Here is a 14,000-nt window from a genome sequence, read left to right as displayed (position 1 = left end):
CCATAATTGTAACGATGCCATAAGATCTACTATTATAACCTGAGTAAATTGTTTCCAAAAGCGCCATGCCTGTGTCAAAATATGAAACAGTTCACCTTCGCTTTCAGAAGCGAAAATAAAACAACTCTGTCAAAAAGCTTTAATTGTAAGAATATATATTGTAAATAAGATTATGTTTTAGAGGAAGTATGGAAATCATATATTTTTTAAGTTCTTAGTGTGATTTTATTGTGTTTTTAAAAAATCAACAATATACAGTTTATTGCATACATGAATGTCCATTTTCACGATGTTAGCATAGAGAGAACTTTGTTGAAATGTAACCAACAGCTGGAATGTTTCTCTTTACCTCTACCCGTATCTATAGGACACCATGTCGCCTAACTAAAGTACATGCATCTCTCAAACTGGATTACTTCAGTTTTCTATCGTATATACCTCAAGCTTGTTTTGACTTACATCTCGCATCGGCAAAATTCTACCTGTTTGCACCCGAGCATGCCAGAATTTTCTAGAAGTAAGACTCCACACCGTGTTTAAACCGACATTCTGAAGTAAGATAAGAAAGTTCTGGAATCTTGAAGTTTCACTTATTTTCATCGAGCAGTGAGTTGGGGTTCATCTGCACAGGCGAATAGAGGCGATGTCAGCACTTACAACTCTTTCCTTGGATTGTACACCACATATTAAAATCATGTTTTAAATCAAAGAAGAAACTTTGTGGACATTTTGTCTATTTGGAGACTCGTGAGGTGATTACATCAACTCTGCCAAGTTGAATGATTATATTGTGAATGCGACTAGATATCACTGGTTTGGGAGAATAAAGGGAACTTCATTTGAGATTCAATCACTCGTATTTCACTTTATGTCCGAGTTTGATGACATCTTTACTGTATTGTTTTTCTGACATTTCACTATGTCATCAATGACAGACATGCAACTTAAGGCATCATAATTATACCAAAGACGGAGAAAAGAAATCAGTAATCTAGGGATGCAGTACCCATGATACAAGTAACAAACTTGAGACATTTCAATTTAGATGAAGTGTAATGAACGGAACTAATAATTGTCTTTACATTGAAAATATGAATTACTACATGCATTATGAAGCAAGTCTTTCTTTCAATAAGTGTATAAAAAGTTCCAAAACTTTACATGTTTAAGATTGTGTATCTTGGAAATCATACCTCATCATATTTTGTTGAATTGTTCTAATGTCTTTCGTCATGCAAGAAAAATGTGTTGGTCATGCTTGATAAAACGATGTGTAAAATGATTATGATTATACAGTGTAGTATATGGATTGAAATGTTTTTATTCTAATTTTGAAGAAACAATCAATGAACTCAATAAAGTTATGAAATCAGAAGTTTTCCAAATACATGTTTGCCGGAGCCTCATAATGAGTGAAATTGTTTCAGCTAACCAGGCAAGAAATGAGAAAACTTTGGAAGATCAAATGAACAAGCTTAATGTCTGACACGCTGCAAGTCTAATGCATACAGTACTGGGAAGTGCAACGAGTGTCATTTAAATCTGATGAGAAAATTGTCAACCAGAGGGGAAAGAGGCAACTCTCATATTCTTGCATATTTCTTTATGACTGTTTTGAATAAAAGATGATGAAAAAAACATTTATGCATGATTTTCATTTTTTTGTTTCAACGTTTTATCTATTTGTGTGTGTGTGTGTGTGTGTGTGTGTGTGTTTGTGTGTTTTGCTAGTTCAGCATTCTGCTAAAGGGAAAGAGGGCCTCTTTTTGGTCGCCCATACCGGGCACAGTAAGGGAACAAAGACAGAAACATTGTGTGCGTTTGTGTGTGTGTGTGTGTGTGTGTGTGTGTGTGTGTGTGTGTCTTGGGGGTATTTTTGTGATTGATTGGGTCAAAGATCAATTCCCCTCTCCCCCCATTACATCCCCTTTGATAGGCCTATTATAATTAATATAAAAAGTCATTGGTTTTCATTGTTTTTGTTATTTTTCGATTTTTTTTTTTTTTTTTTTTTTTTTTAACAGACCCCCTTTCGGGGCCCTGCTATTCAGAAATGAAATGTGTTCCTTCGTTGAGGATTTATCAAAGTTGCGTCTTCGCAATAGAAAAAAGATAAGAAAAAAAAATCACTTCCACGGCAAAATACAAAATAAATAAAATAAAATGAAAACATAATTTATCGTCAATTTACTTTAAATTGAATAATGTGGGCAATAGCAGAAACAGGGCTCACTTAACCCTGGCATTACTGATAAATAAAATGATAATGAAATGATTGGTGCAAGATTCAACTCATTTTGTATTTTCGGCGATGGGAGATATAAGAATGCAGGCAATGACATTGTGAGAACCGAGCTCTTGCCCCCTCCCGTCAAATTATCGCTATACATATCAATGTACCAGTACAGATCGTATATGCTTGTATGTTTTCATGTCTGTGGGTATTTGTTTGCAAGAGCGTGTGTATGTGTGTGTGTGTGTGTGTGTGTGTGTGTGTGTGTGTGTCTTTGTGACTTTTGTGACTGAATGGAGAAGAATAATGTGCAGGCTGAGAAAGCGAAGCGATTGGTAATGGTACAAAGGTCATGTTTTGCGGCGTGTAAATGGAATACATGTATATTGTGATTAAGCGCCGTAACTGGTGAACTTGAGATAACATAATCTGACACCCCCTCTCCCGCCTTGTGCAAGTAACTATATTTCCAGTGACCTCGTAAAGATCTTTAAACTCTGGGCTCAACTTTTAGTGATGCAACAGATAAGATTTTGCTGGTACCCTGTAAGATTCGACTCAAGTGTGGGGAAACGGCTGTATGCACCTACCGAGCGTTCCTCGGGCGTTCCTCGCATTCACAAGCGTACCAAAGCAGGCAAGCTGCATGTCTTATGCTAACATCGACAAGTCACTGATTCAACTGCAACTCCATGCAGGCAAGTCAACATGGGAAAGCGAGGTGGTACCCGCGCCGCTTTGGCGGTGGCCCTTCCAGCCGGTCTGATGTACCTCAAACAAAAACACCCGCTGATATGGCATGATCTCTGGATGCTCAAGCGAAGTTTCGATATCGTGCAGAGACTGGAACTCCTCAACCTTTCCGGTAAGACGAACGTCGACGTGTTCGAAGAGCACGCGAGGAGCAATCCGGAAAAGGCATGCGTGCTCTACCAGGACGAGCGCTACAGCTACGGCGAGGTCAACGAGCGGGCCGACGACCTAGCGAGATGGATCGGCAGCAGGCGTCGAGTCGGTCGAGGCGACGTGGTGGCCGTGTTGATGCACAACGAGGCGGCTTTCACCTGGATGTGGTTAGCCCTGGCAAAGTTAGGGGTCATATCGAGCCTTCTGAACACGAATCTGAAACCTGCAGCTCTACTTGAGTGCATACGACTAAGTGGAGCCAAGTCTCTGCTGTGTGGTTCTGGTAAATCATTGTGATCACTCTTTCATCTTTGATTGTGACTATCGAGTATATAGCGCTCTGTCGTAACGTGAGCATCTCACACTATCTGGACTAGCACAAGGTCACCGTTAGGGGGATTCATAAGGACACAAATTAGCGGATAGTAAATCTCGACATGTGGAGCGCGATCGTCATCCTGCTAATTTGTTTGTATCAATGCGGCTAATGTATTCAAATTCGAATCGATATTTACTTTTCCAAGAGCTATTTCATTGAGCTGGTCATTTTCAATGCCTCTTATACTAGGAACCGTTTGCGTGCATTGATTCTTAATTGCTATGTATTGTAGGCAAGGCTTTCATAGGGCAAGCTTTAAGGTAGTATAAGGAACGGAATTTTAATTGTAATGAGTGTAATCATATCGCTTTTTTCACGCACATCACAAGCGTCGGATTACGAAACAACGATGTACTAGTATAGTTAATGTATATTTCGCATAAGAGTTCAGGAAAGTTTGATTCAAAGAGAAATGTGAATAATAAAAAAACAAACAATGTAAAACGGTTGAAATCTAAGCGTAGCCGGATGATTATACGACAAAAAAAAATGTAACTACTATACGCATGTCACTAACGTCCGAAGCTGTTGAGAAAAATATTAGTAGCATATAGGCCTAAGTAAAAAAAACAACAACAAACAAACAACAAACAAACATCACGACAACAACAAAGGGTAATAACTTTAAAAAGCTGACTTTGATAGCATCTTGTTTTCATGAGAAAATACGATTTCAGTAAAACTTAGATTTTTTTATTCGCTTTTTGTCGTAAACGTCACAACTCTCCTATGCTTCAGATCACATTATTTTCTGTAGAATGTTGTAATGATTTTGTTTCATTATGTGTCTTAAAATTTTAATTTGAAGATTGCATTTTTGTGAGAAATCTTTCATTTTTTCATTTATGATAATTAAAAATACTACTAATTGTGATGACAAATGTTGATGCTAAAGGTTATTTTTGATAAGCCATGATAAGCACTGATTATACTTATCCACGCGCCAACAAAAGCAAACAACAGTATAGTAGCAAAAACAACAAAGACAACATCAACAACAACAGATTGACCAGTGTCTCGTTTTATTCTTTACCCGTTGTTAAGGAGATAATAGTAAATGATGATATCTATCATTTTTTATTCTACAGAATTTCTTCCGGCTGTGCGACGAATTCTGCCAAATTTGCGGGAGATAGGAATAGAGGTCTGGTTGCTAGGTGATGCCAACCCGGAGGATGGGCTCCCAGTGGATGTTTTCGTTGTGGATACCAAGGAAACCAGAGCATTGCCCATTCCCCGAGTCAAGGCGAGGCAAGAGGAGACGGCTTCTTATATTTTCACTTCGGGAACTACAGGTAATGACTGCAAGTTTAACGCTGTCGTTATCAAACGGCAGCACTTTTGCCTAAAAAGACGTCAACTATTTGATAGTGTGATATATTGTGAGAGTTGAACCTTGGTCTTACAGGTGTGTACCGGAAAAAGACAGTACGCAATTTATGGCTGACTGCAACGCTATGAGGTAGTGTGCAAATCAACTTCAAACATAAAGTTCATTGTAAAGGAACCATACAAACAGAATAGATTACGGTGAGACAAGGGAAATATATCAGGAGTAGATCCTTTCAAAGGTCAATCCCATAACATTTACGATCGCATGAATTTAATCACACAGATAAAAAGACACAAGAACAACGCAGACGAGAGTCAAGACAAAGCTGACAAAAAAAGCACGTGTTGATCTTCTAATTTCCGTTTAGATTGGCATCACATTTGTTTCCCTCCTAAAATGGATTTTTCTTTTCTTCTTTTTTTTTGGGGGGGGGATAATTTTTTTTTCTTCTGATTCATGTACTCTAGATGTGATCAAAATTAATTTAACAGTTCCATCTAATTTTCTCCAATATAAGATATGCAGTCAGTGCATTAAAGGGGTGTAACTTTATTACTTTAATGATAACAATTCTTGCAACGAAATCCCCTCTCCCCCGCCCCTCCCCCTCGCCCCGGACTTGATGTATGAATCTGGTTCTCTGAATTCTGGTTAACAGGTCTTCCGAAGCCGATCCACATCACGTTTTGGCGCATCATCTCTGCGTCGCACTTGTCGGCTCCTTACTCTCCGTACACGGCGGACGATGTGGTGTACACAGCTCTACCACTCTACCACTCGGCCGCACTACTCGTCGGCATGCTCACCATTTTTCTTGCAGGTAATTTCTCCCTTTCGCGAAAACGTGAACTTTCACATTTCCATACCGATCTCAGTTCCGATTTAGATGAAGGCTCCATTGCTTTGTTTGTCTGATATTAGACTTGCTTATCAAAGCCAGCTTGAATATCATGTCGTATTGTCCCTGAACACTCCATTCTGCTGATAATTTGTTTTGGTGGGTGGGTTTTTATATTAACTCTTAAGTTAGCCTGGCGTCCTGATCATGTTGTTCTGATTGTTCTTGATGTATATACATATGCAATGACTCTCGAGCGTGACACATGAGAGAGGTAGAGAATGATATGGAAGAAAACGCTGGTATCACGGTTTCGTCTGAATGGTTTTTAAGTATAGAAACGCATTTTCTCTTCAAATTCAGGAGGGACGCTAGCAATAGCCAGAAAGTTTTCTGCATCTCGGTTTTGGGACGACATCCGAAAGCACGAAGCAACCATCTTTCAGTATATCGGGGAGCTCTGCAGATACCTACTAGCCCAACCTGAGGTAGGCCTCCTTGTAGCGTGAAATGACACTCATTGCTCATGTTCACCGTGGAGAGGGGAGTGGAAATTACATAACGATAAAATATGGTACAACTTGAAGCAATATTGGGTATAACACGCAAGAAAATTAGGGCAGTTTACAGCTTCTTACGTTTTAACGGAAGAGGGACTGGCCGCGTACGAGCGCTCAAAGGCGAACCAATCCAATACATACTGTACCGTACTCATGCCAGATTTAGAGAGTTCAGCGCTCTCATGCTATAATATACCCCCTCCCCCGGTTAGGTTCTAAGCGTTCAATACGGTCTTTCTTCTTTATCATGTCAATCACTGCTGATGGAATTACAGAATTATGTTATGACACGTATCACTCAAAGCTTAAAAAACAAAGTTTATGCACTATACAAGTAATGCTGCATGAGTCCTATCATTGATTTTAGATGAGAAATTATGGTATGCCTATGTAGGGATGCCATTGATTAGGAATTAATGAGATGATTAAGCACTCCTTCCACTTCTAACTGTCCCCTTTGAATGCGTGTCGATCACGTGTGATCGTCATAAAATAATTATCATTCACTTATAAGCTCACGTTCAAAGTGTACTCTTGGTTGGAGGAGACCTATAATTACATGTTTCGCTGGAGTCGTACGTTTGGCCCGTGAAATTTCAAATAATTAACCTCATAGGACGAGAAGGAAGAAGTGTTTTTCTTTTGCCCTTTTCTCTTTAATTGAGATATCACTTTCGTCCAGGTATAAATCACATTCTCATGTAAACAGACACACTTGCTCTATATCCCTTTGTTTTGTGTCGGAGGCTTCATTGGTTTTACTGCTGGTAAATCTCACAGGCTTGTATAAAGCTGTAAGAGCTCTATGTTTTTATGCATATTACAAAAGATGACGGTTTTTAAATTTGTCATCATTGTCTGTCTATTTGTCTGTTTATGCTTATAAAACACTGCTATAACATCTAATATATTTGCTTCACTTGTCACACGCAATGTCATTGATTGCAGTTGTGCAGTTTTTCTTTTGCCACCTCTCGTTTTTCTCTCCCCTTTTCGCTCAGTTTGGTTTTGTTATACTGCAGATGGGAATGATTACAATAACATAACCCAACTTGAAGTAGGAATGAGAACTGAATAAATTAACTCTAGGCCAGGTGTATAGCGTCTCGCTCGTCTCTTTGAAATTTCAGGTTGTCATTGTTCGACCAACGGAGTTGAAGACAGGCTTTATGTTGCTATATATAGAGGTATCTCGCGCCACATGAAAGGAATGCATGCGCTGTTTAGTATTAAGTAATGAACTTTTTCATGTCCCTCCCTGCCAATTATAGTGTGTTTGAACTGAGGGGTTCTGTGTCATTCTGCTATGAAAAAGTCAAGTTTTATTTTCGCCATGGCTGTTTCTCTATGCGTAGCCATGGGTGATGGGTGTTGTTGGCATCTTGGCAGTAAAGAACCAAGTATCATGCTATAATACCCCCCTTAGGTTCTAAGCGTTCAGTACTGTGATATGTCTTTCTTTTTTATTATGTCAATCACTGCTGATGGAATTACAGAATTATGTTATGACACGTTTCACTCAAAGCTTCAAAAACAAAGTTTATGCACTATACAAGTAATGGTGCATGAGTCCTACCATTGATTTTAGATGAGAAATTATGGTATGCCTATTATGTAGGGGTGTCATTGATTAGGAATTAATGAGACGATTAAGCACTCCTTTCACTTCTAACTGTCCCCTTTGAATGCGTGTCGATCACGTGTGATCGTCATTAATTATCATTCACGTATAAGCTTACCTTCAAAGTGTACTCTTGGTTGGAGTAGACCTATAGTTACATGGTTAAAGGCACTGTCTCTTTCGCTGGAGCCGTACGTTTGGCCCGTGAAATTTCAAACAATTAACATCATAGGATGAGAAAGAAGAATAGTTTTTCTTTTGCCCTTTTCTCTTTAATTGAGGTAATGCCACTTTCGTCCAGGTATAAATCACATTCTCATGTAAACAGACACACTTGCTCTATATCCCTTTGTTTTGTATCGGAGGCTTCATTGGTTTTACTGCTGGTAGATCTCACAGGCTTGTATATAGCTGTAAGAGCTCTCTGAACTGATCACATCAATTATGATAAAAAGATTAGAGGGAGTCATATTGGTTATGTAAATAAGGGTCCAAGGTCATGTTTTAAAAGTCCACAGTTATAGCCCGGATGGTTATTGAAACACTTAATTGTCATGTTTAATTTGTTCGTGTCGAGGATCACTTTGTTAATGCACTGTACGTACTCAAAAAGCCTGTAAATCCACTTAGTCGCACACGCACAGAATTTCCAATTAGTTTGTGTGACAGAAAAACAAATGTGATCTGAATAATGTAGGTTCAAAAATGTTCAACTTAGTATCTCATCGTAACGTTAAGGTGCTATATCACATTCTTTTCTTTGTCGGTCACGGATGATCGACATCTGATGACCCCAAGCGTATCACCTAACTCGTCTTCCGTGTGACGAGTTTCATATCTCGTTATTATCATTATCATTATTGTTATTATTTTATCTATTTATTTATTTTTTTTTTTTAGAAGAGGTCACCCGTTTTGTAGCAACTGGGTCATGCACCTGTCGCGCTTTACTCTATTTACAGGTGTCCCAAACAAAGGGAATCAGTTCTTTGCATTATGACGTATGTGCGTGTCACGCGCATTTTCTCATACATGTATTGTCAACTTCTAAATTAGTTGCGCTTTTGGAGCACATCGGAAAGTGTTCCAGTTTACGGTACACTTTTGGATCGTTCGAACGCTCGTCTGGCGTGGATATGGTATGGTGTGATGGTACGGCACGCTCTCGGAGATCTCTCGATCTAACGCGACGTAAACTGATGACATTAGAAATCTAATCATCTAATTTGCAAATATGGTCATATTCCATCATAACATGTGAACTTAATTATTCTGTGTGCCCTGTTTATGAAATTTTGCTATTCTCCTACATTGTTGATTTTTATTCTCATCACCAAAGTCAATGCAAACTTAGCATAAAATATCAAAATACATGTATAGATTAGCGATGTTCGAAACTAGTAAATCTGCAGTCCTACTAAATCTGTAGTTGCAGTCAGTAGTCCTACTGCTGCAACTACTGCAACAACAACTAAAGTTAGTACTACAATAAATCCTTTGGACTGCAGCAAGTATAACACCTACAACTATTACTACTGCTATATACTGCATCCAAATGTGTGTGTTGAAATAGTTATTGTTTTTGTCGTGTTTTCATAATAGAAATAATGAATTAACTGATGATAGCGATAACAAAACAATTGTTCCGTTCCGCTAAGTCAATTAAACACACACCTCTTTTCGTCACCTGTCTTTTCACCTATTTTCCTTCTTATTCATCCTTCCAATACTCCTAAAATGACCGTAGAATATTAAAAGAACAAGTATACTTTACATAATTACATGTATTCATTTTTAGCGACCAGATGACGGGCATTACAGCAAGTCGATACGGATGGCAGTGGGGAACGGACTGCGACCCGACATCTGGGATCGGTTTAAGACCCGCTTTAACATCCAGCACATCGCAGAATTCTACGGGTCCACCGAGCTGTCGCACAACTTCGTCAACACGGACGGAAAGAGAGGCGTGGTTGGGAGATACGGCTGGTTTCACAAGGTATCCATGGCAACACAGTCTTTACTTAGTATAGTGTATATGGCACCGAATTTTAGAGTAGAATTCCAATCTTTGTTCAGGCGGAGTAAAGTTTTAAACAAAAGAACTGGAAAAAGTTTTCATTCATGTATGACACAAAATAAGAAAATGTATGAAACTGACAAGTTTCACATGTTTTCACGGAAAATGAATTAAGCGTCTTATATTCTATATGTGTTATTCTATTATGTGTGATTTTACTGCCTCAGAAAAGTTAAGTTGAATAGATAACCCAGCGGACTTTCACCTTAACTTGGAGTCTGGATTTAAAGCTCGCTAGAATGTACGTGTGCCCTGGAATTACCCAGTTTTGAAATACCCTCGAAATATCGTTCATCTGAATAAGACGAGTCATGGTGAAACATAACCTTGAGCCACAGGAAAGGCTACAAAGATAGCTGATCTGCGCAAGATGGTATCGTTAGCTCCCTAATATTGTTGTCATCATTCTTTGTCATTGTTCCCTGTTAAAGAGGAGGTACAGTAATGGAAGGGGGATGGCACTTCAGGACATTTCACCAGTCTGCGAGCTAGAATGAGAATAACAATATAGGCTCCTGGTGTTGAATGATTTATTTTTTTAATATATACATAGGCGACGTTTGTTTGGGGAAAAACTGGTTCAGAAATAGCCAAAATATGAATAAATGACCGAATCAATATTATTCGTGGCATGTAGATCTCGTTGAATTACGTTTGAAAAGTTACTTAACACTCTCTACGGCGATGGTGGTAGTGCATTTTTGAAACGGCCGCCGTGGGCTCTTTCGACTGTTATTCTCCGCGCAAACGAGCGATGCTTACCGCCCGGTTTGGTCAGGGAGTTTGACCTTCAATCTCCCTGGATTAGGGCCTAATGTTTCCCATTCAAAACTTACTTATTACATCTCGTATATGCCATTGTTCTAAAACGTTACATTTTATTTTGGTGCAGGCCGTGGTATAGGTTTGTAAAGTTCCGACCATCATGAGGTTTATCATAACAAAATAAACTGTAGAGATTAATGCCCTCTGTTTTTCGTTAATATTTCCTTCTTTGTTAACAATCGAACTATTCTGATGGCCCTACCGTGTGCAACACGCAAACAACCGTATATCAAATTTGTTCTTAGAGCACTTTATTATGATTATGTAATAATGATTTTCTCCTCTTAGACTTTTAGCGACAATATCGAGTTAGTGGAGTACGACTACGCTACGGGGCAACCGCTGCGAGATTCGAACGGACGATGCATACACGTGCCCGTTGGTAAGGATCCTGATATGACACATACCATAGCATATCCATTATGACCGCTTCTAGTTTGCGAGACTCAGCACAAACATAATAAATCATGACAATTTTTATCGTATTAACATCGCCTACTAACACGATGTTCAAAGCGCGACGAGATGTATTATCCGTACAGAGGTTAAATTGAATAGCAAACACAAATTATGATATAAGACGGTCTTAATTTCAACATGCAAAGAGCGTTACTTGATCAACATTCTTTGCATGTTGAAATTAATACCGTCTAATATCATATTTTGTGTTTGTTATTCAGTTACTACTGAATTGAACAATATTGTGGAACTTAATTGGGTAAATCACTTTTGAATTGTTAGCGCATGGCAAGTTGAAAATATAGGCACTAATAAAAGTTTTCTGAGGCACAAGATCATGGTTATTCTCTAAAAACCTATCTACAATGGAGCATCCCCCTCCCCTTCATCGTATTCATCACAATGTCTGGATGCAAGTAGCTTATCGTTAGCACAATTACATAGTTGCCAGAGACACTGACGACAGTTAAACGACTTTTCTGAAATATCAAAATATGGTAATCCTCAAAAACCTAATAACGCCTCTTTACAATAGGACTTTGCCTCCCCACCAACATTGCCCCCAAAACAACCAACCAACCAACCAAACAACAAACAAACAAATAGACGAAAGACTGTTACTTTACCAGCTGTTTCGATGAAATGGTAATGGTAAAACCAGCATTATCAAGCAGATTTCACTACTAGTTTTGCTGCTATTCTTTTGTACTTCATATACAAATGCTCTCCTTAAAAACAAACAAACAAACAAATTTTCCCCGATGAGGTGTGTTTTTCTTTATTGTTGATTACAGCCCAAACTAAAATTGCATAGAGCGTAACAATCAACTGAAATCCTCTCGTAAAGTTTGGATCTAGTACCACAGCTTGGTTCTCCTAACACAGGGCAACCCGGACTGCTCCTGATCCAGTTGAACCGGTTCACGATCTTCGACGGCTATGCCGGCAAACCGGACGAGACTGCAAAGAAGATCGCGCGTGACGTCAAGGTCCCCGGAGACGCGTACTTCAACACGGCGGATCTCATGCTCATCGATGCGGAAGGATACCTGCACTTCAGAGACCGTCTCGGTGACACATTCAGGTGAGTTCTTGCGCGGGAGTGTCTAGTTCTTGAGCCCTTTGGGACTGAAGCTCAAAATAAGTCTTACCACTCAACAGTCAAGTTGACTAACGAGCGCAATATCAGCAAGAGAGTGGGAAGTGATGTGTCTCTAGTAATATCATACAAAGCGGCATATAGAACGGGCAAAGAATAAAGAAGGTGCATGGTCTCTACCCCACAAATATCCTATTGATTTATACTATAATTAAAGAAAATGGGAAAAGACATGCTTTTGGTAATCATTGGTTGTAATTCAGCAACATCTCCTTAAAAAAAAAATAATCATTGCCTAGTATTGATAAATGCGATCATTAAAGGGCTCACACCTGTAAATAAAATGGAATGTCCCAGACCCCTTCACATAATTATTATTCGTACCAAAGATACCAAAATAAATGAAGAAAAAAATTAATTAAAAATCACTAATGCAGTTTGGCATAAAACTGAATAGCTGCAGATATTGAGTATGAATTCCTCTACAAACTGCATTTTAGTTTGAAGATGAAAACTTTTCTCATGGAATTTGAAGGGACTATATTTCATTGGGTGCGTGTACGGAAAACAGGTGATATTTTGAGTGAAAAGAACTCGTAGTCTGGCTTTGCGGACTCTTGGACAGAGTTTGAGCAGAAGGACCTGCCTTGGAAATTTGATGGATGACAGGGTATAGCTCACTTATCCAGGTTAGTGAAGATGAACACCTCATTTCTCACAGCTATTTTACAGAATTTTTTGAAATTTGAATTTTAACACACGTCTCTATGGGGAATTATTTACCCGTGTGAGCCGTATAGAGAATGCACGCAATGCACACAAGTCAATGGGAAGTATTCATCCCATACAAGCTCTGCTGGTTTATGTTGATCTATTCTGTCAAATCCATCCCCCCTCCCCCTACCCCCTCCTCTCCCCTTACCCCTCACACCTCTATCCCCCAACTCTGCTTAACAACAATTTGTTTTCTTATTATGCTCTTGTGGTACTAGATCTTGGTAGAAACTAGTCATCAATATCACACAACTTTGAATGATTGTGTCATTTTAATGTATTTCTTTGTTTGGGCCAGCACTGAAACAGCTCAAAATGCATGAAGTTAATCTGTTTGATAAATAAAAGTGTTTTGCAGTACCTTTTAGGCAATAAGGTGATGATGACACCCCCTTAATCAAGAATAACTACCTGCATCTATGTATTCATCTTATGAAAAACTATTTGAAACTGCAGATTTATTTTTGAAAAAACTCCAAAGGGCATCATTTTCAAAAGTGTCTCTTTGAGAAGCTTTATAACCCTTGAATGTGCCATTTCCCATGTAGGGGCAAATATCATTAAAAAAAAACACATTTATGATGTTAAAAAGGTCAAATAAGAAATATGACCTCCACTATGAATAGGCCCTATATGATTAATGCTAAAAACTATGCTCGAGCTTTAAACAATTTTGTGTGTAGATCAATCAGAAATTCAGTATTGGACTAATTAAAGCCTCAAAATCCGTCTGGCTTATTTTCTACCCTATGTTGATGAAACCTGAAGCGTTTCCCCTCAATTTTATATACTCCGTTTATTACAATTAAGATGAACTTGGAGATGAATTACACTGTAATCAAGTATGTGAGGTAGAGTTAAGTGTTGGAATAGTGTCAGGAACACGTTTACCT

The 14,000-nt window shown here is 38.7% G+C and overlaps 1 protein-coding gene across 1 annotated transcript; it reads left to right on the top strand.

Moving 5' to 3' along the window:
• Positions 1 to 2,746: 2,746 nt before the first annotated feature.
• LOC140230880 (long-chain fatty acid transport protein 2-like) lies at positions 2,747 to 12,322 on the top strand. The gene is made up of 7 exons (XM_072311025.1): positions 2,747 to 3,422; positions 4,607 to 4,813; positions 5,510 to 5,671; positions 6,053 to 6,177; positions 9,669 to 9,869; positions 11,064 to 11,157; positions 12,120 to 12,322. The coding sequence occupies exons 1-7, from the start codon at positions 2,942 to 2,944 to the stop codon at positions 12,320 to 12,322; spliced, it is 1,473 nt and encodes a 490-aa protein (XP_072167126.1). The 5' UTR covers positions 2,747 to 2,941.
• Positions 12,323 to 14,000: the final 1,678 nt, after the last annotated feature.

This window comes from Diadema setosum, chromosome 7, assembly GCF_964275005.1.
Source record: "Diadema setosum chromosome 7, eeDiaSeto1, whole genome shotgun sequence".
In the NCBI taxonomy this organism is placed as follows: Eukaryota; Metazoa; Echinodermata; class Echinoidea; order Diadematoida; family Diadematidae; genus Diadema; species Diadema setosum.
Note: the sequence above shows the minus strand (reverse complement) of the source record. Positions and strands in the feature narration are given on the sequence as shown.